Source organism: Crocuta crocuta, unplaced genomic scaffold, assembly GCF_008692635.1.
Source record: "Crocuta crocuta isolate KB4526 unplaced genomic scaffold, BGI_CrCroc_1.0 scaffold788, whole genome shotgun sequence".
NCBI classification, from domain to species: domain Eukaryota; kingdom Metazoa; phylum Chordata; class Mammalia; order Carnivora; family Hyaenidae; genus Crocuta; species Crocuta crocuta.
The window spans coordinates 466,778-493,384 of record NW_027530636.1 but is presented as its reverse complement, the minus strand read 5'-3'; the positions used below and the strand labels follow the sequence as shown (position 1 = coordinate 493,384).

The following is a 26,607-nucleotide window of genomic DNA, read 5'->3' as shown; positions in this document are numbered from 1 at the left end:
TTCACAACAGATCATTACTTATGTAACATTTTAAAACATTCAAAAGCAATTACTATATGTGAATACATAAAAATGTTAGGACACAATGGATCCACACCAATTTTAAGGGAGTGCTTGTTTAATTCTGGGAAAAGAGAGAAGAAATGGAAAGGAAGAAGGCTGTTTGAACTCTAAGTGAAGAATTTTATTTCTATTAAAAGCAGTATTTAGAATAATTAATAAAACATTAGCATTATGCAATATTAGCAATGGGTCTACAGTTGATATAATATTCTCTATGTTTTTCTGTAGATCCTAAGTATTTTATAAACTTTTAAAAACTAAAATACAATGTTACCTAGTCAAATACTCCAAATGAAAAGATACATTGATAATTAAGGAATTATTTCCTGCACAAAAATTGAAGTTGCTAATTTCAAAAAAACATTCAAAAGGAAAAAAATAATAAATAAATTTCAAAACACAGAATCCTCTCCTCTTCCAGTTTTGTTCCCTACCTTAATAAAAAGGAGCATCATTTATCCAATACCAAAAAAATAAACCTGCATTTCATTCTTGACTAAAACCCTACTGAACGGGGTGCCTGGGTGGCTCAATAGGTTAAACACCCAACTTTTGATTTCCACTCAGGTCATGATCTCATGGTTGGTGAGACTGAGCCCTACCTGGATTGTCAGCAATCCCATGCTTGGGATTCTCTCTCCCTCTCTCTCTGCCCTCCCCACACACTCTCTCTCTCAAAATAAACAAACATTGAAAAGAATAAAAAGAACAAAACTCTACTGTACACCTTCCATATCAAAACAATCTCCAAGACCTACTGATCCCATCTCTTAAAAATGCTTAGACTCCATTCACTTCTTACTATCCCTCATCCTAACCTAGGACACTATCAGACTAGTCGCATCTCTTCATACTCTGCTCTCTCTCTAGATCTCAACTATAGGTACTTTATATATTTATATGCAAATGACTCTCAACTTAGTTACCCATCCAAGACCTTTGTACTAAATGCCACGCTGATGCACTTAACTACTTACATTATGTCTCCAATAAATTCTCAGACTTAATCCATTCCAAATTAAAATCTTGATCTTTCTATATCTATTCTTCCAAGCTGTACAAACCAGAAATATGGGAATCATCCCAGACACCTATATTCTCCTATACCACATTCAACTCATTACACCAAGTCTAGCCAATTTTACCTCCAAAGCAGTCTGTAATTTATTTACTTCCATTTCTCTGCCACCACCCAGTCCAACGTACTGTTACCTCTCACCTGCATGATTAGAGAGGACATCCTACCCAGTCTCCCAACTTCCACACCTGTGCCCCTCCAACCCACTGATTTAATAAGCATACATTAGATTAAGCAATTCCCCTGCTCTAAAAATCCTATTACTTATTACAATTTCCTTGAATGAATATATCATCATGTTTCTGGGGCTTCTCCTACTAGACCATCACATTCTAGTAGGTCTCATCCCCTACTCTTCCTCCAGAGTTTAATTTGAATGTTACTTTTCTCAGAAAACCTTACCTGACCTTCCAATCTACATCAATCAAGTTTGATACTGTACCTATATTCTTTAGTTAAGTTCATAAAATTGTAACTATATGAATGCTCACAATTGATTTTAATCAGCCATGTGTGGCAAGAACCACATGTATTTTATTTACTTCCATATACTCAACACTAAAAATGCAGTTACATATTAACAAGTGTTCATGTTGAATGAAATCAGAGTATGATATAATGTGTGTACTTAATGATAATAACAGACGACCAGAAATGTTAGATTCAGCTGTAGATTAATCCACTGCATTTCATTTTTAATTAAATATTCACATCTATATTGTGCTTGCAGTAAATGATGTATCTTTACAAACTTGCTTACTCTTTTTTTCCTAATTCTTTTTTATCTTATAAAGTATTAATAAATGAATCTTTCCAATGCATTATTTGTTACTGTCACTCATTTGCTTAAAAAACTGTAGCAGCTGGGGCGCCTGGGTGGCTCAGTCAGACTTACGCTGAGGTCATGACTTCACCGTTTGTGGGTTTGAGCCCCTCATTGGGCCCTGTGCTGACAGCTCCAGAGCCTAGAGCTTGCTTCTGATTCTGTTTCCTTCTCTCTGCCCCTCCCCTGCTTGCACACGCATCTGTACGCTCTCTCATTCTCCCTCCCTCTCAAAAATAAACAAAAACAGGGGCGCCTGGGTGGCTCAGTCGGTTAACCATCTGACTTCAACTCAGGTCATGATCTCATGGCTTGGGGTTCAAGCCCCACGTCGGGCTCTGCTTTGACAGCTTAGAGCCTGGAGCCTGCTTCGGATTCCGTCTCCCTTTCTTTCTGCCCCTCTGCCACTTGCGCTCTGGCTCTCTAATATAAACAAACATTAAAAATAAACAAACACATTAAAAAAAATAAATGAAAAGTTCTCTTAAAAAAAAAATTTTTTTTAATGTGTAGCAGCCAGCCTAATACATTCAGTCTGACAAATCACTCCTTTTCAAAAACCTTGCCCCTCCAATTCCCTGCCATTGGAATGCCCTTTCCAACTCCTCTCTAAATTTTACCTTAGTCAACTACCAAGCTTAGACCCTCCTTGAGCTTTTCTCCAGTGATTTTAAGCTAAAATAATCTTTTTCTGAAATGCCATGGTAATTATAATCTGAATTATTTAGACAAACTGAGAGACTGGGTTTATTTTTAAAATATTGGTTTTTAAAAAATGTTTAACCATTTCATTGTAAACAAATATATGCACAATTCCAGCTAGAACAATTCTGGTCAGGAATTGTGTATTTTACAAACTTTTGCTTCCTGTTGTACTCCTACCTAGTGGACACTTGATAAATTTATGAATTACAACTTTTAGAAATAAAGAAAATCTCAAAGAAGACAAAAGATCAATGTTCTGAACTGAATTTTGGTGAGAAGTGACAAGAGAACTTCTTACATATAGGTATTTAAAACAACGCATCAGAAACACTACTTCAAAAAGCACATTTTAAGGGTATCTGGGTGGCTCAGTCAGTTAAGTGTCTGACTTCAGCTCAGGTCATGATCTCACAGTTCATGGGTTTGAGCCCCACATTAGGCTCTCTGCTGTTCACTACAGAGCCCGCTTTGGATCCTCTGTCCCTCTCTCTCTGCCCCTCCCCCACCCCCGCTGGTTCTCTCGCTCTCTCTCAAAATAAATAAACTCTAAAAAAAAAAAAAAGGCACGCTTTACCAGCAGATTTTATTTCTTAAAGCAAGGATGGGATGGAAATAATGAAATAAACATAAAACACCAAAGAGTCTGAAATCTAAGAAATACACCTGTTCGTAAAAACCTGTTCACCATTTATATTTTTCACTCAACTATAAAATTTCCCTTCAATAATTATAATAAATTTGTTTGTTCCCTTCTCACCTTGTCTCAACAGACTTACCTAAAATAATTAAGATGAAATACTCTATTCAAATTTTACAAATGTTTGGTGTTTAGAACATAAATATATCTGAACTCTAAATTCAGTTTTGAGTTCTTACCTGCAGTTTCTGATGTATTTGAAATAATTCATCATATATCTGATTAATCTGATGTGGAAGTATTCTCTGCTTGTTTGGTACTTTAGATGTCGGACAGCTAACACGTCTCAGAGGACAGTCACTTGCATCACTACAACATTCAGTCCAATTTCTTGAATCTGAGGCTAAATTAGTTGGCTGGGCAACTGCTAAAAAAATAATAATAATAATAATTATCAAGCTTATTAATCTACAGTTTTAAGTACTTCAGAGTAATCTTCAGGAAGTTACTTTAAATACGAATTATAGTACTGTTAAAAATTCTCCAAGTACTGGGCTGCCTGGGTGACTCAGTCAACTGAGGGTCTGACTCTTGATTTTGGCTCAGGTAGTGATCTCAAAGTCATGAGACTGAGTTGTGTATTAGGCTCCCTGCTAAGCATGGACCCTGCTTGGGATTCTATCTCTCTCTCCTTCTGTCCCTCCTGCCCACTCATGCTCTCTCTCTCCAACTAAACTAAACAAAACAAAACAAAACAAAGAAGTCTCTAAGTAGAGACTTGCAGAGAAAAGAATTTTACAGTAAATGTGGTAAAATGTTAACATTTAGAAAATGTGTGTGAAGGTCTTACAGAAATTCTCTGTGCTCTTTTTGCAACTTTTCTGTAGGTCTGAAATTATTTCAAAATAGATTTTAAAGTGCAGGAAAACATTCATGTATTAACTGCCTAGGCCAGGAAATAGAAAGTTACCTCAACCCCAAATTATATTCCCTTCTCTCCCTTAAACCAAATTAACCACTAAGCCAAATCATTAATCACTGCTTTACTTTTTAACTCTTACTGCTTGGGTAAAAACAACAACAACAACAAATTAAGGCTTTACTTGTTTTGCCTATTTTTTTTGTTTTGTTTTGCCTATTTTAAGCTTTATATAATGTCTATAATCACTTAATGATGCAATTATGTAGTTTCTATAATCTCCTTTAAATATGTCATGTGTCAATGACAGAAATCAGGCCAAAAATCTCTACTACTTTATCCTGTTTTAGATTTTTATATGCTAACACTCTACTATAGGTCAATACTTGAGCTGTTTGTCTATACAGATGCTCTATGGTCTTGTACATGGCTCCTGGTACACACGTTCAGGAGTTTCCCTAGGGTATATGGCTAACGGCAACACTGCTGGATCACAGGGTACAACACATGTACATGTTCAATTGTGCTAGTGATGCCAAAATGCTTCTCAAAGTGGTTATATTCATTTACTCTCCCAAAAACAGTGGATAAGCAAGTTCCTCTCGCTTCATTTCTTTGCCAACACTGTACTGTCAGAATTTATTTTCTATTAATACTGAAAGCAGTGGTTTTAACTTGCATTAGCCTTCCTGGGAACCCAAGTTTTAAGAAGGGGGTCTCCTGGGCACCTGGGTGGCTCTGTCGGTTGAGTGTCCAACTTCCGCTCAGGTCAGGATCACATAGTTTGAATTCGAGCCCCATATCAGGTTCTGTGCTGACAGCTCAGAGCCTGAAGCCTATTTCCGATTCTGTGTCTCCCTCTCTCTCTGCCCCTCCCTCACTCATGCTCTCTCTCTCTCTCAAAAATAAAAAAACATTAAAAAAAATTAAAAAAAAAAAAGAAGGGGGTCCCCTATTTTATTCCCCATCTTGGCAGACCCTAGGGAGCCAAAATAAAAAAATAACACGAATTTTTAACAAAGAAAGTTTCACTTCACTCAGTTCAGCAAATGCCCTTAAAGTGAAAGGCAAGTGCTCCAGCTGCCTTTCTAGATTCCCATCTCACAATCTGTAGCTTACATATTCCTTAATTATATCAACTTTTAAATATATTCAACTTTTTTTTTTATATTATCCTATATTTTCAGTGGGAAAATCCACCATATAGCAGGAAACACAAGTCTAGACAGAATTACTTTTCATTTTCCTCAAACGCAGAGTTGAATGGAACAAAGAGGGTGATGGAGAGCAGGAAGCGAGAAATGAGTGTGTGTTACATTCAGACAATGTATGCCCAGAAGAGATGCACAGAGGCTATCGAGGGGCAATAGTGCTCTCTAAGTCTTGCAGCCAAGAGGAAGCCATCTCTGTGTGCCCTGAAATCCTGACAAAACTATGACATGCAGCCATGGGCAGAGAGTTACTAAAGAAGTACCTGAAGAAATTGTACCTTAAGTAATCTGGAGTACTATCCTAAAATGTTAAGGGATTACTCAAATATACCGTAATATTTACTGACTTCCTAACAAATACTGCTATTAAAAAAAACAAAACAAGAAATTATAATAAGTATTTAGTTGAAAACAGTATGGAAGTTCCTCAAAAAATTAAAAATAGAACTACCCTATTACCAAGCAATTGCACTACTAGGTATTTATCCAAAGGATACAGAAGTGCTGATTCAAAGGAGCACATGTATACCCCTGTTAATAGCAGCACTATCAACAATGCTCAAATCATGGAAAGAGCCCAAGTGTCCATAGACTCATGAATGAAGAAGATTATACCTAGACATATAGATTATATCTATATCTATCTATCTACATCTACCTATGTATACATATAATGGAATACTACTCAGTATCCAAAAGAATGAAACCTTGCCATTTCCAACGATGTGGATGGAACTAGAGTTTATTAAGCGAAATAAGTCCGTCAGAGAAAAATAAATATCATATGATTTCACTCATATGTGGAATTTAAGAAAGGAAACAGATGAACATAGGGGAAGGGAAGGAAAAGTAAGAGAAAAACAGAGAAGGAGGCAAACCAGAAGAGACTCTTACAATATAGAAACCAAACTAAGAATTGCTGGAGGGGAAGTGGGGGAAAAGGATGTGCCAAATGGGTACTGTGTACTAAGGAGGGCACTTGTTGAGATGGGAACTGGGTATGTAAGTGATGAATCACTAAATTCTACTCCTAAAACCAATACTATACAGTATGTCAACTATTTTGGTAGGTTTTGAGAGTATGGGAATACTACTGAAAAATAATGAAGTTTATTTTTTCTTCTCTTTTAGTTTAATAAGCACAATTACTGCCTCATGGCTTACACAAATGCAGAGCACAGAAATATACAGACACCTGAGAACCAGTGTTATTACTTCAGGATAAGCTTTATGTGCTCTACTTAACAAAGCTACTTTTTAAATGATTGTTCTAGGTGCACCTAGATGGCTCAGTTAGTTGGGCGTCCAACTTCGGCTCACGTCATGATCTCACAGCTGACAGCTGACAGCTCAGAGCCTGGAGTCTGCTTCGGATTCTGTGTCCCCATCTCTCTTTGTCCCTCCCTGGCTCACGCTCTGTCTCTCTCTCTCTCTCAAAAATAAATAAAACATTAAAAAGAAAGTAAAACAGAAGGAATGAACGAACGAACGAAAGAAATTATTGTTCTAAAATGAGTATTTCTTTTACCTTTTTCTATGTCTTTAAAAGACTGCTTGGTTATCTTGGAGGTACTAACTCCATGATCATTCTCAATTAACTCTTCGTTTGCTTTTTTTTGCTTCAAATCTTGAAAAGAATCCAGTTCATCATCTAGGCTTTAAAAAAAAAATTCTGTCACAGCATTCTGGAAGTTTTATATAGCATTGGAAAAAAAAATAAAAGTGCTTTTCAAATATTAGCAGCAAAAAAATTGAAAAAAGTAACAAGTAAACATTTTAAAATGGAAAGCATAAAAATGTGAAAAGTAACAGTCAATGATCTAAAAACTCACTACAAATATCTTTCTACATATTCAAATGGGCATAATTTAAAATGACATATACCTATAGAATGTTCTACAACTGCCAATCTCTTTCCTTTGATTCCTAATACTTTTGTGAGGTCAATATAACAGGTACTTTCAGCTGTAATTTTAGGTAAAATAGTGATGTCTAACAGGAAGAAACTGAATCCCAAAGAATTTAAGTAACTAACAGGTGACATTACTAGTAAGGGAGAGCAGAACTAGAATCTCCGGTGTTTTCTCCAAAAAGATGACCTCAAAGTTGAAATATCTAGAGGAGTGCTGTTCAAAGGAATATAATTCAATCACATAAGGTAATTAAAAATTTCCTAGTAGTCATATTAAAAACATAAAAAGACACATTTTAATTATGTGTTATATTTAACACAGTACATCTAAGATTACTTTCACATATAATCAATATAAAAATTAAACATTCTGCATTCTTTATCCATCTTTGAAACCCGTTGTGTATTTTGTACTTCTAGCACTTCAAGTACTCAATAGCCTCATGTGGCTTGTGGCTACCGTGCTGAATAGTATTATAATTCCAGACTAGATAATAACTAGGGATTATGAAAAAACTATTTAATGTTATAAAAACTTTCACAGTTCTAATGCTTCAAATTATAACTGGAAATTATACCCAAATCGTATATAAAAACAAAAACTGATAAAACTGTCAGCTAAATACAAGAAAATGAATTCCAGAAATTCATAATCTCAAAGCAATTTTTACTTTCCTTACTTTATATTCAATCTACCTCATGTCCAAATCTTAAATCTAGATTAACAATGCTACTTTGTGAATGCCAAATGAAAGAGTAGTAACAATTATAATAATAGCACTTTGAGTACTTTTCTGTGTACGAAACACCATTCTAAGTGCTTTATATGGATTAAATCATTTAAGTAGAGAAAGCGGCAATTATATAAAAAATTCAAGTTATCAAATATCAATTACATTAATATCGTATGTATATTTTAGGCATAGTTAACTTTTCTTCTCCCCACAATTATCTCAACATTTCATTTTGTGTATGTACACATCTTTATGGTTTAACATTATTTCAAAATGTTTACCTCTTCTTGATACCCATTCCACTTCCTTCTGCCATTATTTCTGGCATTTAATAATACGTAATTTAGAACTTTAATCTTAGCTTCAACTGCTTTTATACTGGTTTCACCCACAGTACAATCTCCTCTATAAAACTGTTAACTCCTCACAGACCAGCATTCGATCATGCATGTTACCAACTCCCTAGACCAATTTCTTCAATCTCTTTCTCAATTACCTAAAATGTACCTTACCATACTAGTAGATACACAGTAGATATGGAGTTAAACATCACTGACCTACAAACCTGGATTCATTTTTATCCTACATCCTTTAAAAAAAAAGAAAGGGAGCACGGTCTTCATTTGGGTCCTGGATGAATAACCACAAAAATTATTGTTCATCTTTTATACTGTGTAAATAACTTTCCATTATACCACCAAATGAAATGCTAGGTTCATGCTTTTATCACAGAGATTCTCAGTAAAAATTAATAAATCAGTCTCTATAATCATTCAGCAAGCTCCAGACTGTTACTGCCTCTTAAAAAAAAAAAAAAAAAGCAAACATAACAAACACCCTTTATCTCCCAGTGTTTTAAGACACTGAGGGGATAGCAACAGTAAGGATTCAGGGTACTTTACCAATTCACATTTAACTGTTTGAATGAACTACAAAGTGGTGTTGTGCAATGCTTTCTTTCATTGGAGTAACATCTTAATGATGAACCAACTTTATCTCCAGATGAGAAGATTTCCAAACCATCTGTTAACAAAAGAGAAAATAGCAGAAATTACTTATTAAGATCAGATACTAATCTCATTCTAGGCTCCTAAAGGTAAAATGGCAAAATTACCTAATAATTTCTTATCTGTATATCTCTGTAATGCACACTTCAGAAAACAGGCATCAAATCATATATTAATACAGTACTTTGCTGATTACAAAACGCTCTTTCATTTATTACCTTATTTGATCCTAGCAACAACTAGCTTACTCTGAAGTAAGCAGAATAGATGCCTTTAACTCTATTCCAATAGTGGGAGTCTAAGGACTAAAGAAGTTAGTGAAGTTATCCAAGTATCAGAACCAGCAAGTAGAAAGATTAAAATTCAGAATTCAGCCTTCTTCCTACCTACTCATGATACTTCATCAGTCTCAAACATTAAACATTTTATTTTTAACTATTATATATTTTAAACATTGAACATTTAACAGACTGTTAGCCTGTATCTAAATTCAGGCAAAGAGAGATTCTCTGATAAGAAATTTAGAAATTTTTTTTTCCTTTAAGTTTTATTTTTAAATAATCTCTACAGTCAATTGTTACTACTGTTTCATTTGGCATTCACAAAGTAGCATTGTTAATCTAGATTTAAGATTTGGACATGAGGTAGATTGAATATAAAGTAAGGAAAGTAAACCAAGAACCCCTATAAATATTTTTAAATATATGCACTCTTGTCTAACATGCATCAGAAATTAAATGAGTTATACTTTTTGTTAGATTTTAGAAAGCTGGAAATTTTAGGGTAAATTTCAAAACTAAAATACAATTTTAAGATATTTTTAAGATACTAGACTCAGTAATAACTGAGTCTTTTTTTCATACTGAAGAAATATTTCAAAAGAGTGTTTACAAAATTTCAAAATGAAATAAACTTGGAAAAAAAATGAAATTCTCTAATCTACTCTGATAAACTTTTAATGATATTGTTTCTGTTGCAATCAGCTCAAAAGTCAATGACTGTACTTACTAGTAAAAACATCACCGAAGTAGTACCAACAAATCAAAAGACTAATAGTTAGTTATACATTACTTCCAGATGGCCACATAATGTTCCAGTGCACCCAATCTCACAATTATCTTTATCAAGTACATTTGATAAATCTTCCAGTACAATTATTATCCCAGTAGCTTGGAAAGTCTATGCCTTAAATAAATAGCAATTAGTTTTCTTTACTCAATATACTGTTTAATTTTTAGCAATTACTAAAGGCAAAAAAATATTGCAATTGAAACACCAAAAAAATTAATTCAATTTGATTTTAAAGACATCTTACACATTCACCCACAAAATCTTGATTACTATTAGTTCACTACCTGATTGAAGAAAGCTTAGTATCGCAAGATATCTGGCACTTAGTCTTACATCTAAACATTTTTTAAAAATGTTTTCTCTCAAATTAAATTTGTTAAAGCCCCCAAATATACAAAATACTCTATTAGCTTACCTGGGGAAGTTAGAGATCTTCTCTTCCATTTAGCCTGATCAAAATTTGAAAAATCATACTTTAAAAAAAAAAAAAAGATATATTTAATTTGTATATTAAGAATCAATCTAAAGTTTCAAAAGAGTTCCCCACAAACTATATACTAAGTACAACGGTTAATTACAAAGGTTAGAGTGGACAAATCTTGTAGACACAACCTTAACTGACTGGTCAAAGTTAATATCCCCAGTAACAGGACGAAGCAACATCACAAGTCTCCTAATGAACAAGAGCAACCCACATATCCCTGTAGCATTCCTGCCAAAAATGCATAACATCCTTGTAGTATTCCTGCCAAAAATGCATAACCATATAGTCATGAGGAATAGTCAGCAGAGACACTCAAATTCAGGGACAGTCCAATACACAGTTTCCTGTACTCTTCAAAAATAGCAACACAGGTGTGTCTGGTGGCACAGTTGGTTGGGCAACCAACTCTTGATTTTGGCTCAGGTCATGATCCCGGTGGGCGTGGGCTCAGGCCTGGCGTTGGGCTCACACTGAGCTTGGAACCTGCTTAAGATTCTCCCTGTGCCCAACTCTCCAGCTTGCCCTTGCTCTCTAAAAAAAATAAAAATATCAACATTACAAAAGACAAGGGCTTAAGAACCTGATCCAGATTAAACGCAACTAAAGAAAAAAAAACAAATGCAATGCTCATTTTTAGATTGTATCTGCACCAGGAAAAAAAAATTTTTTAAGAACATTATTGAGGTAACTGGTGAAATCTGAATACGAACTATACATTACATATTATTGTACAGTTTCCTCGATTTATTATTACTGCAGATATACACAAATATTCTTAGTCCTAGAAAATACACTTAAGTATTTATATTTGGGGGTAAAAGTGTCACAGCACCTACATATTACACTTAGTTAAGGGGAAAAAAATGTATGGAAAGTCAAAAATATGAATAGTAACGCAAATGTGGCGAAATGTTAACAACTGGCAAATCCATGCGAAGTGCCCAAAAGAGTTCCTTGTATATTCTTGCAACTTAAAGTTTGGAATTATTTCAAAATACAAAGGTTTTTAAACGAATTAAAATCGCTTTGTGAACTCCACTCAAGTCACTGTAAATAAAAGTTCAGATACACTTTCAACAGTGCCATACTATGCCTGTAATAACATAAACCTTCAACAGTTTATGGTGAAGGAATTTCTGATAGAAAATTTGCTTTTCCCATACATGGAACATCTGCGTCCACAAATGACTTCTTCCCCTAGCAGCTACCTTTCGCTACCCCTGGTTCCTGCTCGAACACCGGTGAGTGGCTCCCTCAGCCGGGGGCCTTCCGAACCGGAGGCCTTCCGAACCGGGGACCTTCCGAACCGCGGCCCCAAGGATTCTGGCGCAGCTGCCGGAGAAGCTGCTTCACAACTACAGAAACCGGGCCGCGGGCCCAGAGACCCAGCCGAGGGAAAAGGCGAAGCCTCACCTTGGCGAAGTGGCTGCCCCCTAGTCCGTAGCGGCTTTTCAGACGCTCTACTACCAAATCCTGCCCCGGAGGCTTCACTACCCTCGGTTCCATGGTGCACCGAGGCCACCGTTGTTTCCCCGGGAACAGCGTTCAAACCCACCGCGGCCGGACGCTCAGGGGCGGAGCTCGCGCAACGGTACTGCGTCATGACGCACGGCACGCTTCGCTTGTCGGGGTCGACAGCGACGTCAAGGCGCACGCAGTGCGAACAGGCGGAGGCGATTTCCCTACAATGGAACCCACGCATCGTCAGAGGCGGCAGCGAGGGAGGCACGCGTTGTCAGAGCCCCTTTGCCTCACTATACTATGTTAAAAACATCCTTGCGTTACAAATGTTTTTCCTGCCTAATGATTTAATGACTAATTCCGTTACCACTGTGTTATTTGGACTGATTAATGGTGTTTTGTCTTTTTTGTCTTGGAATTTTGCTACATGTTTTTCTCCCTTGTGTCCAAGGCACCAAAAAAGCAGGGCTGTTCACAGCAGTTACACCTTAGCTGATGTGGCCCCTCAAGAGAGGGAACTCAGCCTTGGCCTCAGGTGCCACCCCCACCCATGGTGTCAGGTAAGGAGATACCCCTTTCAGGGCTCCTGGATGGCTCACTCAGTCAAGCATCCAACTCTGGATTTTGACTCAGGTTATGCTCTTGTGGTTGAGTCTCATCAGGCTCTGCGGAGCCTGCCTAGATTCTCTCTCTCTCTCTCTCTCTCTCTCAAGATGAATGGCTGATAGATAAATAATGGATGTTCAACAGCATGTCTTGACTAACAAATTCTAGATTCTCCGGATTATTTTTAAAGTTTCTCAAATGCCGGAATTTTATAAGATCATTTTACTGAAGTATTATCTGAAAATTATTTAAGCCAAAACTCTCTGCCATCAAATATTACTCCATGTACAAATAATATTTTTATACTCTATTTTAAGTAGATTTTTAATGAGAATATGAAATCGAGCCAGTTGGGGGGAAAAAAGTACATCTCAGTGTGGATTTACACTGCATTAGCAATTAAATAACAAAGAAATCACAGCCCTTTCTCATTAATGCCTCAAGCCACTTGTAAGCATCTTTGGAATTCTAATATTGGAAGTCAGTTTACATGTCATTTAGTCAAACTTTTGGCCCAAGTATCATTAGCTTTTAAAGCTTAATACCTGGTTTTAATGCTTTAGTATAGCACAGAAGATAGTGTAAAACCGTTTCTCTAAGTCTCTAAAGCATACTTGCCTTTACTTGGAATTTATTCTAAAATAACGACAAAGGCATCAGCTGTTCCAGCTCAATAACAGCAACACACTTTATGTCAACTTGTATTAACTACATAGGTCTCCAAAGAAGCCAGCTCTTTTTTTAATTTTTACAAATGTTTTATTAATTTCTAGGAGAGAGAGAGACAGCGTGAGCAGGGGAGGGTCAGAGAGAGAGGGAGTCACAGACTGAAACAGTCTCCAGGCTCTGAGCTGGCAGTCAGCACAGAGCCCGACGCGGGGCCCGAACCCACGAACCGCGAGATCATGACCTAAGCGAAAGTCGGATTCTTAACCTACTAAGCCACCCAGGCGCCCCCAAAGAAGCCAGCTCTTGATATTAAATGTGCATACATGTAGTCCGTGGTTGTCTTTAAGGTTCAGGTAAGTTCATCTGATACACTGGAGTAGGTTTATTTCAGTAGGTTTATTTCAGTAGTTATTTGGCTTTGTGGCCAAGTGGATTTAGTGATGCTATCTCATCACTCATTACTCACATACACACCGCACATGACATCCCTTTCCTCCTTTGGTGGTTGCAAGTGTATTATATAATAGCGTTGTTTACAAATCCCCAAATATGGGACGCCTGGGTGGCTCAGTTGGTTAAGCGTCAGACTTCGGCTCAGATCATGATCTTGTGGTCCATGGGTTCAGCCCCACATTGGCCTCTGTGCTGACAGCTCAGAGCCTGGAGCCTGTTTCAGATTCTGTGTCTCCCTCTCCCTCTGCCCCTCCCCAGATCGTGCTCTGTCTCTCTAGGTCTCAAAAATAAATAAACATTAAAAAAAATTTTTTATTCCCCAAATAATGGAATTATTTGACCCCTACTGTCTTTCACTAAACAAAATGAAATGATTTCACTGGGAAGAACACAGGAGGGTAGAGGAAAATCACTACTAGTCATTGGAATACACAAAATTTTGTGCTCCAACTAGATTCTTTGTAGTTCTATACTGAGTGGGCTGATGAGAATGCCGTCCCCCAACCCCTGCCCCGCCTGCTTTTAAGCGGTTTGCCTCACTTTTGTCATTAGCCACTTGCAAGTAAATTTTCAGTGTGTAACAAACTTTAAAAGAAATCACTTCCTTTGGGAGCTCTGGAAATTATATGGCAGTCTGAGTTTATAGAACTTTAATTGTCCTTACTTTGGCTCTAAAATGAACAAACAACTAGATGCACAAGTAGTTTTTTAAATGTCATGGCTGTTAACAATTGTCACTTTATTTTTGCTACAAAATTCACCAGAAAAAGTACTGCAACAATCTAGTATAAAGCAAATCTTTAACCAAAGAACATGGTATAGACCTTTTTAAAATAGTCATACTTTATCACAATAACTGCAAGGAAAAATTCAAGTTCTATTAGAACCAAGCTGCAGTCTGAGGTAGTAGAAAGATGACAGAAAAGTTAAAAAAAAAAAAATAAAAACTAAGGACATACTTGTTCAAAATGTAAAAATTAATTTAATACCTTTGAAAGGGCACAGGAAACTACATATCATTTTAAGAAAAGAAGGTACTCTACTTAAAAGTTAATTTAACTATACAGGAGGTGCAAGAATTATAGAAGAGCACTTTGGTTAAGTCTCTACCCTCTGTGGCTTTACCCATTCAAAAGTGAGCCTCAATGCATAAATGAGCACACCAGCAGTTAAAATTACCAAATATATTTCAAATCTAAAATAAAAATTATCCAAGTTGTGGTCCCTTTATTCAAACGGTAAGTTTATCCATGCAGGAAGTCCAATATTTTAAAAGGTAAAATAAATTGCATATATCATAATCCTTCAATAGTTTGAGAAGGTCTATTGCTTTTAACAAGATTAATATTATTCCATTTTAATACAGATATGTCAGGAGTACATAAACACAAGTACACCTGATTTACACCAGTGTTTAAACTTTTATTTCACACCATGCAAGGTCAATTATAACACATTAAAAAGTGACAACAGCTATAAGCTGCAATTTTACATTTATACATTGGAAATGTCCATTTTCAAAAGCTGAACATAATTACCATATTGTCATAACAGCTAAGCTTCAACTGTTTATTCAGGTAAAACTTACTATGAAAAACAATGATTTTATATCTGTCCACATTCTGTGATACTAATTCTTCGACTAACAGACCCTTGAGGAGAGCCAAATGATTCGATCTTTTTCACAGTATCCATGCCATCCTTAACAAACCCAAATACTACATGCTTCAAGTCCAAACATTCTGCTTTTCTCAGTATTATAAAAAATTGAGAATTATTGGTATCCCGGCCTCGACTGGCCATTGATAGTAATCCAGGCCCAGTATGTTTCACATCAAAATTTTCATCTGCAAATTCATCTCCATAGATGGACCGTCCTCCTGTTCCATCATGTTTGGTGATATCTCCCCCCTGAAAAAAGATATCAATTAATAGGAATCCTGAATAAAATATTAAAATATACACAAAACCACCACTACAAGGTAAGGCCTAAACCCCCAGCTTCCTTGAGAATGTCGTTTGAAAATGAAGAAATACAGTTCTTAAAAATAAGAAAATTTGAAAGACAAAAATGAAAAGGTCTTTTCCCATCCTCAATTTCGAGCAGGTTTCAAGATATTAGAAATTTGAACCATTTCAGGTTGGAAGTTTCTGTGGGGACAGAAAATTGGGTAGTGACAACAACTAATGTACCAAAAAGCTAAAAAAATCTTAAGAAAATTTCTTAAGAGAAATATTCAATTTCCTAAGTTAACGTGGTTTACTTTTCTAGACTTCAATTGGGACATACATACAATTAAATACTTACATGGCAAACAAAATCTGGAATTACTCTGTGAAAAATGGAGTTTTTAAAGCCAAAGCCTTTCTCTCCAGTGCAGAGTACTCTGAAGTTCTCAGCAGTAAGAGGAACAATGTTTGAAAATAATTCCATGGTTATACGTCCAAGGGGTTCATCATCTGCACAAACATCAAAAAACACCACAGGATTTGTCTCCTTTGATAACTCTGCTGTCAGTGACACTTGTCCTTTTTGGAGTTTCAATAAATTCTGTTGACATTCTTCAAATTTTTTCTTAAAAGACTCAGCCATTTCTTTAGTTTTAAATCTCACTGCAAGCTGTTCCACTTTGGCTTCTCCATCTGTTAAACAACAACAAAACAGAGTGACCTTAATAATAAAATCACTGTTAAAAATTATCTTATGTACTTGTTACAAATGAATCAAGAAGATGTGGTTTATCTATACTATGGAATACTACATGGCAATGAGAAACAATGAAATCTGGCCATGTGTAGCAATATGGATGGACCTTGAGGGTGTTATGCTGAGCGAAATAAGTCCGGCAGAGAAAGACAAATACCATATGATTGCACGTATAGGAGGATTAGGAGGAACTTAACAGAGGACCAAGGGGGAGAAGAATGGGGGAAATTGTGGGGGAGAGGGAGAGAGGCAAACCATGAAAGACTCTTGAATACTGAGAACAAACTGAAGACTGATGGGTTTGGGGGGGAGGGGAGGAGATGTGCATGGAGGAGGGCACTTGTTGGGATGAGCACTGGGTGTTATATGGAAACCAAGTTGACAATAAACTATTTGTAAAAAATTTAAAAAATTTTAAATTAAAAAAATTATCTTATGTACTTGTTATGTATTTTATAAAGTTCAAAAAGTGGGGGGTACCTGAGTGGCTCAGTTAGTTAAGCCTTTGACTCTTGGTTTCAGCTGTCATGATCTTACAGTTCATTGAGTTTGAGCCCCACATCGGGCTCCACGCTAACAGTGCAGAATGCTTGGGATTTTCTTTCTCTCCCTCTCTCTCTGCCCCTCACCCACTTATGCTCTCCCCCTCACTCAAATAAACTTAAAAACAAAAAATGTTCAAAAAGTGAGAAGTAGCACTTGAATGTAGAACTCACCAGCATAATCTGAGGCAGTCCATACTAAAGCATTGTTTGAAACATTCAAGGGTTTTAATTCCATTGTTTTGGTGATAACATGGTTTGCACACACTTTAAAAACCTGGTCTCTTCTCATTAGGATCCGATAGTAATTCTTCATTGTATGCCACAGTATCTTTATATCTCCAACACCACGCTCCTTCCACTGACTGACATCTCGATCCCATCTATAAAGTTTGGCTCTCTCTTTAAATAAAATTTCTTCATCTTCTTCTCCAGATTTTACTTCTACCTATGACAGTTGATAAATAAGCACCTGCTTTTAACATATTCCAAGACAAATTCCAAACATCCAAATTCCTCATGACATTGTCTTTGTAATGGCATTAACAGAATTTGAACTACAGTTATCAAGATAAATGGTAATATCCAAGGGCTAGGAATACATCTGATTTGGATTAAGCAGTAAAGACCTGATCATCATTAAGTATTTTTCTCTTATGGAGGATTCTTCCTCCTTTTGGAAAGTAAATACATTCTTTTATAGGACAATAAAGGTTTCAAAAAGTGTTCTTCAAGAGAAATATTAACCACTGACTCTGGTTGAAAACTGACAAAGTTGCCTAAAACAACATTTCTGTCCAGAAAATGTGGTTTACTTTTTACTGAAAGGATTTTTGGCAAGCAGGAAATTAGACAGTATTTTACCACCAGAATTATGTTATGAAAGCAAATGTGATATTCTGAAGATGCATGAAAAATTTAGTTCTTCCCAACAATTTCATGTAGAATTTACATATATATAATAAGTAATAAAGAGCTTCCATTTAAAACTGTAAATATTCTGAAGAAACGTAAACAAAGCTAGTTCTAGAAAACAAAGCTAGGCTATGTCAAGTTTTAAAATGTGACCTTATTAGTAAGAATTCCACTCTTTAATATTTACCTCTGGTAATGACACTATTGGTTCAAAATGGATATCTTCATTGTGAACTACCTCTTCATCACTACCATCTTCATCTTCGCCAACTTTACTAGTTGACTGTGTTCCGAACACAGCTGCTCCAGTATTTGCCCACTGGAAATTTTTATCTGATGAATAAATTAGGATATTTAAACAGTGGCATCTAATTTTATAAACTATTAACCCCCCCCATTACTTTATCAATCCCTATCATTTCTAATGATATGACATATACTTTTAGTAAACATGGTGAAAATTACTCCAACCAAGTTCAACCCCGGTACATAAACAGTACCTTTAGTACTGTTTATGCTTTGAGATACAAAGATTAAGATCATCACAGCTTTAGGCAAATTTCATGATACTAAGCTACACAAGAATTTTCAGTAATGAAGCACGGTTTTAAAAGAGCATACCTTGGATCTCTGAACACTTAGCTGGGCATCAAAGATAGGTTATTTCATAAAACATTTTTATCACATGAGAAGAGTAACTTTTGAATCTAAAAATATCCTCTCTCAAAGGTGTCAAATGTGCTACTTCCAAAGTAGCCAAAACGCATGTTTATAAACATTTCTACCTCAACTTCTTCCTGAAGTAACAAGAGTTGCAGCTTAGATTTCTTGGCCAGGTGGTAGATGGTAGCACTAGGAGAAGCTCATGGACTCTCAATTATCCTTAAGGTATACTAGCCTGCTGGGGCTGACAACCTCCCTGGTTCCCATGCAGAGCAAAAGACTATTACTCTCCCTCACACTCTGGAGAAGATGAAAATTACTTCTTCATCACCATCTAAAGAGAGATGACTCAGCCTACCTTAGAGTATAGAAACACCTCTTAACTTTTCATCACTTGTTGATAAAATCACCTTTGAAAATTCTACATCCAGTACTAAAAACTTTTAAGAATGCAAAAATAACACAGATCGTTTAAAAAGTAACTCAGCAACTTTAAAAAAGCACAAAATATCTCTAACAGTAACCCCCTCTAAGCCAGACTTAATGAAAAAAAAAAAAACAGGAAAAAAACCCCCAAACTTAAATACTGCAAAAGAATGCTCTGAAAACTAGAAAAGCACAACCTCAGATTGTGTGGGGGCTTTCTTAGAATAATAACCATGGATCTAGAATGAGATAGGTTTGGGGCTCAAAAATAACTGGTTCAGGAAGTCCCAAGGAGAGAAAAAATTTTAATTACCCCAAAAACCATTGAGAGATATGGGGAAAATTTTTCAAAATTCCTCTAAAGCAATGATTCTTAATGCTGAGTGCATTGTTAGAATCACACAGGAGCTTTTGTAAAAGACCAATGCCTGGGCTATCATGCCCAGAAAGCCCAATGTAACAGACGTTAAAAAAACAAAAAAACAAAACAAAACAAAAAAACACATCTCCCAGGAAAATCGAGTATGAAGTCAAGAGTTGAAAACCACTGATCTGAAAGGACCAGGAGAAAGAATTTTACAGTAACTAGTATAAAGATATGCATGTCAATAATCAATATCAATTTCACAGTAACAGTTTTAGGTAAGAATACCTAAAAGGCTTCCACTATGTTTCCAGGCTTAATGAAAACATTACAAAATCTGAAGGAAACATGATAAAATAGTGATCATTGACAAAGACAGGCACTCCTAAATAGGAACTTATTATTCTTAGTTTCCATATTAAATATTGCACAACAGACACAGAATGATTGATAGACCTATGTGAATAGAAATTTTGGAAGAAAATGAATTTTTAAAAATGACAACAACAAAAAATGAACAGGTTAAAATAAAAAGGAATCACTACATATGCAAGAGAAGAGAAAACAGATTCCCCGGAGCTTAAAAACAGCCAAAACAAAAAGTTTAAGATCAGAGGGGCACCTGGGTGGTTCAGTCAGTTAAGCATGGACTCAGGTCATGATCTCATGGTTCGTGGGTTTGAGCCTCACATCAGGCTTTATGCTGATAGCTCAGAGCCTGAAGCCTGCATCAGGCTTCATAAATTTCCAAATGTTTTGTATGTGTTTCCATTGAGTGGTGAATGCTGGAAACCAGTGTAAGCATGTGAGAGGAAAAGAGTGCTATTCTGAATTAGATAAATCATGTTCAGTATGTATCTTCAGTAAAATTTATTCACAAATCAAGCATCTTGTTTAAGAACGGTTTACGTGATACTATAATCTAATATGTAAAAGACATTATAAGAATGAGAAAATAATACGCCAATAAACTTGAAACAATCAAGAAATGTATTATTTTCTGCAAATGATACACCAATATGGACTAAAAATAGAAAAACCACCAAAAAAGATAGGAGACATTACCAATTATAGACTTATTACGATAAATTAGCACAGCCCATATATTCAAATCTGATCAAGGAAACTGGAAAAATAGAAAATTATAAAATCATCTCCTTAAAAAATACAGATGTACAAATCACAAAATATTAACAAACCAAATCTAAAAGTATAATTAAAAGAACAATGCACCAAAATCAAGGTAATTCCAAAACTGGAAAAGTGGGTCTATATTTCAGGACGGGGAAGACTGAACAGAATTTATACTGAATTAAGAGAAAATCCTTACAGTTATATTAATAAATGTCAAAAGTAATAGTGAAATATAGAGCCTTTCCTTATTAAAACACTAAACTAGAGGGTAGAGAAGAGGGAAGAAATGTCCATCTTAGTTACAACACTGTGGCAAAGGACGAGTTCTTTCAGTTTGTGCTTGATTCTATAACATGATCATTAAAATCTCTCCTCCTGATCTTACCTTTAGAACCAAAAGCAAAATCCCCAGAATTACTGGAAGCCAAGTCTGCAAATGACAGCCCTGTGCTACTTCCAAATCCAAATGAAACTGTTTTGCTTTCCACTGGCAAAAGGAAAAGAATAATTTAATATTTCATTTAATATATACTGAATATCAAAGCTTTTCCCAGGATCCAGACAGAATGCGGGTAGATGTATACTACCAAGAGGTTCAGGTGTGGGGTATGCAACATTTGTCTTCTGGTTATTTCTCTAAAGAAAAGTTACAAAATATACCGAATTCTGAACTACAGTATTATTAAGTTTACAGGTACAATTCTCATTGAATGATACACCAAAAGCATGATAAAAATCTTTTTAAAAAACGAGATGTAGATCTATACTAAGCCAACAATAGAACGATAAAGCTTCTTCTTTATAGTCTTCTATAATCTAAAATTAACATTCATTCACAAGTAGGGTTTTAGGAATGATCTGCATAAAGAATGTTTGTGTTCTCTATGCTAAATAATAAGCTCACAAATATTTATTTTTGGTCACCAGGAGTTTGGGGGTCTTAATTCTGACATTGTGTAGCTACATGATCTCTTTAAGTCCTAAGGCTTATTTTCATCATCTGAAAACATACGAGATTTTAGGTCTGATCAAAATGAATGAAATCTTGCCATTTGCAATGACATGGATGGAGCTAGAGTGTATTATGCAAAGCAAAATAAGACAGTGAGAGAAAGACAAATACCATATGATTTCACCGATACGTGAAATTAAAGAAACAAAACAGGTGATCATAGGGGAAGGGAAAAACAAAGAAACAGAGAAAGGAAAGTAAACCATAAGGGACTCTTCCTTCACTACAGGAAATGAGTTGATGGGGGGGAGGTGGGCAGGGGATGGGCTAAACGGGTGAAGGGTACTAAGGAGGGCACTTGTGACGAGCACTGGGTATTATATGTAAGTGATAAATCACTAAATTCTACTCCTAGAATCAATACTACACTATGGACTAATGGACTAGAATTTAAGTAAAAATTTGAAACAAAGAGAAAATAGAAAGAAAAGGTTTTAGGTCTGAAGTTACTTCCTCTTCTAACACATGAAGACTCTCAAGTGTCTATAAATGTAGTAATTGTACATTATTCAAGACTATTTCTGAAATATGTTAGATAATATAGATAAGCAATTATGAAAAGATAAAATTTTAAAAGATTCCCCTCTTCTAAAATCAATGGAAATGAAAAAAAGAGGAAAGCATATCAAACATGAGTTACTGTAACTGATTCATTTAATGAAACAGGCAGAATAAAAGACATTTAAGTATCATAAAAATTTAACAACCCTATTGTACTATCTACAATTACGTCATATATAAATTTTAATATACTCCAGTGATAATATAATTCAAACAATATTCAAATGAAATGATTATGACAAAGAAAATTTTGATGTAAGCAAACTACTGTCATTTATTTTCAGGTAGATAGGTCAGTCACAGTGCTTCATATTCCTTAATAACTACAACTCTAACAATAAAAATACATGTTTATTATCTTCGTTAGCAAGGTAGTATGATTTTCTGGTTATTATTAGAAATATCTCATGCTTCTTTATACATCTCAGAATTTGTTTTAAGGGAAAATTGTTTTCAGGATTAACATTTAAGTCTATTTTCTCAAACATACAGGTGTACATTATGCAATGCATGCCCTAGAAGGTTTTTGTAAACATTTTATCAAATTTTACCTTGGCTTGTAGAATCTGCATCATTTTCCTTTCTAGTAGACAAATCTACAGGTTTGTCCACAGTTCCAGAAGAAATTGGTGGTGAACTAACAGATTTGGTAATAAAATCAGGTTCTTCAGATTTACTTAAAAATGGTACAGTCACTTTAGTCCCACCTGTATACACACTGTCCACCGGGCTAGTTATTTCCTCATTCTGGGATTTCTGCAAAGAGGAAGTAACAAATAACTATGCCATTAAATACTGATTGACAAAAAGGATTTCTTTTTTAAAGTTTTTATTTGTTTATTTTTAAAGAGAGTGATAATGCACATGCATGAGCAAGGCAGGGGCAGGAGAGGGAGAGAGCGAATCCCAAGCAGGCTCCATGCTCAGCACGGAGCCTGACACAGGGCTCGATCCCCTGACCGTGATATCATGACCCAAGCCACTATCAAGAATCAGACCCTTAACTGACTGAGCCACCCAGGCATCCCCATACTCTATTTTGAAAGGAACTGAGGACTTGGTAGTTCTTGACAAAATAGAATAATAAGCACACTTCACCTTATCTCTCCCATTCCACACTCCAACTTATCTTTCCCAATACCTACAACTGAACTGGACTGAAACAGTTAAGTCAAGTATAAAAAGCCTCTGAAAGGTGGATGAAAGCAGGATTAAAAACTTCAAGACATTAGGGATAATTCAATGGTGAGAACCAAGTGGGGTATTTCCTGCTCATAAATCTATATTACAGTCTAGATGCTAGAGGAGCCCAAAAACTGAAGCTGCCAATGACAGAGATGGAAAACGGTCCCAAGCTCTTCTTGGCAGGAGGTGGGAGACTTTATGAAATGATCCATGTGTTGAACAATCAGAAAAAATTTTTTAAAGAAGCTCTTATAACAATGCTCTAGGATGTAAGGACAAATACTCTTAAGACAAATGAAAAGATAAGAACTTCTCAGCAGAAAAAAAAATGGAGGCATAAAAGGATCAAGTGGAAATTTTACAACTGAAAAATACAGTAACAGAAAGCTCACATAGAACATTTACCAAGAAAGACCATTCTGGCCCATAAAACACACCTCAACAAATTAAAATAACAAAAGTCATACAAAGTATATTCTCAGTCCACAATGGAATTAAACTAGAAATCATTACCAGAAATATAGTTGAAAAAATCTCAAATATTTAGAGATTAAACAACATACTTTTTAACTAAAAAAATATGACTTCAGCTCAGGTCATGCTTCCATGAGTTCGAGCCCCGGGCCAGGCTCTGAGCTGTCAGCACAGCCTGATTTGGATTCTATGTCTCCCTCTCTGTCTGCCCATTCCCCACTCATGTTCTCTCCCTGTGTCTCAAAACTAAATAAAAACGTTTAAAAAATAAAAAAATAAATATGAAGCTATAACTTATCAAAACATCTAGAATGTAACAAAAACAAGGAAGGGAAACTTTATAGTACTGAATGATTAAAATAAAATCTAAAAATCAATAAACTTCCAACTTAAGAACAGAAAAAGAAAAGCAATATAAACCTAAATAAAGGAGAAGAAATAATGAAAAGTAGAGCAGAAATAAATAAAATAGGAAATTAATAGAGGAAAAAAGTGAAGAAAATTGACCTTTTTGGAAAAGTCAATAAAAATCAATAAACTTCTAGGAGGCTAACCAAGAAAACAAGAAAGAAACTCAAATTATTAATACTAGAAATGAAACAAGAGCCATCACTACTCACTTTTAATTCATGGATATTAAAAGGGTAATAAATTTTAATGTATTTCATGAATAGTGTTATGCCCACAAATTCAAGAACTCAGATGAAATGGACCAATTCCTTGAAAGACAAAACCTACCGACCTCACACAAGAAGAAGCAGATAACCTTGAATAGGCATATTATCTATTAAAGAAAATGTATTACTAATATCCTTCCAGGTCAAATGGTTTCAGTAGTGAATTCTATCAAACATTTAAGAAAGAAATAATAGCAATTCCTACAATGTCTCCCAGGAAATAGAAGCAGAGGGGACACTCTCTAACAAAGTATATTAAGCAAAAATTGATAGGAGAAACAGACAAATCTATAATTATTACTAGCAACAGTCCCCTCAATAAACAAAAGAATAAGGAAGCATTTATAGAACACTCTATGCCAAAAGAGCAGATTGCACATTCTTCTCAAGTGCACAATAATCACCAAGACAGCCTTCATTAAGCTTCTTTAAAAACTAAAATCACTCAAAATATATTCAAAGACAGTAATGGAATTAAACTAGAAATCAATAACTGAATGATATTTGGAAAATTACCAACTATTTGGAAGCAACATACTAACACATATATCAAAAAGAGTATCTCAAGGAAAATAAATATTTTAACTGAATGAAAGCAAAAATACTATACAGTAAAACTTGTTGACTGAAGCTGAACAGTTCCTAGAAAGAAGCTTATAGCATTAAATATTTATAGTAGAAATGAAGAATGGTCTTAAATCAGTAATTAAAAGCTTCCACTTTAGGAAACTAGAAAAAGAGCAAAATAAATTGGAAATGACTTTCAATGGATCAATGAATAAACCGTGGTACATCTACACAATAGAATACTACTTAGTGGTAGATAGCAACAAACTATTACTACACACAATAACTTGGGACAGATCCCTCAAGGGCATTATGCTGAGTGAAAAAGGCCAGTATCAAAGATTACATACTGTAGGATTCCATTCATATGTTAGTCTGGAAAAGGCAAAAATATAGAAACAGAGGACATATCAGGAGTTGCCAAAAAATATGGGCAGAGGAGGTTCTGAATACAAAGGAACAATATGAAGGAAATTTTGAGGGGTGTTGGAATTGTTCCACATCCTGTCGGTGGTGGGAATTACAAGAATTCAGACATACAGAAGAACTCCTAGAAAATAGACACATACATACACACAACAAAAAGTGAATTTTACTTCTATTTAAAAAAATACTACAAATGAAAAAAAAGTCCTTATTTTATAATGTACCAAAACACAAGTAAAAGATAAATCACTCTATGTTTGTGTCAAATGTTTTAGGCTATCATAGTAGTATTATTCATAATAGCCAAAAAGTAAAAACAACCCAAATGTCCATCAACAGATGAATGGGTAAATTAAATGTAATATATCCATACAACAGAATATTACTCAGCCATTAAACTTAATAAAATGCAGATATACACTACAATATAGCTATACCTTGAAAACATTAAGTGAAAGAAACCAGATACAAAAGGCCACATATTATCATGACTTATTTATATGAAATGTCCAAAATAGGCAAACCTATAGAGACAGAAAGTCCATCAGTAGTAGTAGTTTCCAGCACTGGAGGAGCTAGGGCAAAATGGGGAAGGGCGGTGACTGCTAGAGGTTAGAGGTTTTCTTCTTGGGGTAATGAAACTGTTGAAAATTCACTGTGGTAACCCTATAAAAAAAATGGCTGAATTGCACAATATGTGAATTATATCACAATAAATGTTACCCCCAAAAAGTAGGCTAGAATTACTTGGGTGAGAGGAAGTGTTTTAATTCAGCTGCTAATGCCTTATGGTCCTTGAATGGAAAACTCCACACAGACAAATCAAATTACTTCTGTTTTGTATTGAACAAAATCATCAATCATCAGCACAGTGCTACCTCATAGTAAACATAGCCATTTTATGCAAAGGATGCAAGCTGAATTAGTCTGAGTGTCAAAGCAGGAACAATGCATTCTGAGAGAGTACAAATTTACATCCATTAGAGCATATATTTCTATTTAATCTCTGTGTAACAAAGGATCCCTCCTTTTCTTGAAATTTTTATAATTTATTTGTGCCATTTTTTTCAACTTTTATAAAGATTTATCACATTTAACTTTAGTACCAAAAGTATTTTTAG

The 26,607-nt window shown here is 35.3% G+C and overlaps 3 protein-coding genes across 6 annotated transcripts in view; all 3 read right to left on the bottom strand.

Annotated features, from left to right (window-relative positions):
- The window catches only part of CCDC138 (coiled-coil domain containing 138), a 108,483-nt gene extending 96,271 nt beyond the window's left edge, over nucleotides 1–12,212 (bottom strand). For 3 of the 4 annotated variants that reach the window (XM_077768566.1, XM_077768568.1, XM_077768569.1), the window contains exons 1-5: nucleotides 12,058–12,212; nucleotides 10,576–10,633; nucleotides 8,985–9,105; nucleotides 6,965–7,092; nucleotides 3,546–3,733 (exon numbers count right to left, since the gene is read on the bottom strand). In XM_077768566.1, the coding sequence (XP_077624692.1) occupies nucleotides 3,546–3,733; nucleotides 6,965–7,092; nucleotides 8,985–9,105; nucleotides 10,576–10,633; nucleotides 12,058–12,150 (588 nt within the window). In that variant the 5' untranslated portion in view covers nucleotides 12,151–12,212. The remainder of the gene's footprint in view (nucleotides 1–3,545; nucleotides 3,734–6,964; nucleotides 7,093–8,984; nucleotides 9,106–10,575; nucleotides 10,634–12,057) is intronic. The other variant, XM_077768567.1, reaches the window with a different exon arrangement.
- A 3,022-nt stretch (nucleotides 12,213–15,234) lies between these two features.
- Nucleotides 15,235–17,487, bottom strand: LOC144235144 (E3 SUMO-protein ligase RanBP2-like). The gene is made up of 3 exons (XM_077768556.1): nucleotides 17,257–17,487; nucleotides 16,142–16,476; nucleotides 15,235–15,744 (listed from the first exon to the last, which is right to left on the bottom strand). Exons 1-3 carry the CDS (start codon nucleotides 17,396–17,398, stop codon nucleotides 15,439–15,441), a joined length of 783 nt encoding a protein of 260 aa, XP_077624682.1. The 5' UTR covers nucleotides 17,399–17,487; the 3' UTR covers nucleotides 15,235–15,438.
- A 667-nt stretch (nucleotides 17,488–18,154) lies between these two features.
- Nucleotides 18,155–26,607, bottom strand: part of LOC144235139 (E3 SUMO-protein ligase RanBP2) — a 73,829-nt gene continuing 65,376 nt past the window's right edge. The window contains exons 25-27 of the mRNA XM_077768544.1: nucleotides 22,709–22,913; nucleotides 20,970–21,071; nucleotides 18,155–18,330 (exon numbers count right to left, since the gene is read on the bottom strand). Of these exons, the coding sequence (XP_077624670.1) occupies nucleotides 18,155–18,330; nucleotides 20,970–21,071; nucleotides 22,709–22,913 (483 nt within the window). The remainder of the gene's footprint in view (nucleotides 18,331–20,969; nucleotides 21,072–22,708; nucleotides 22,914–26,607) is intronic.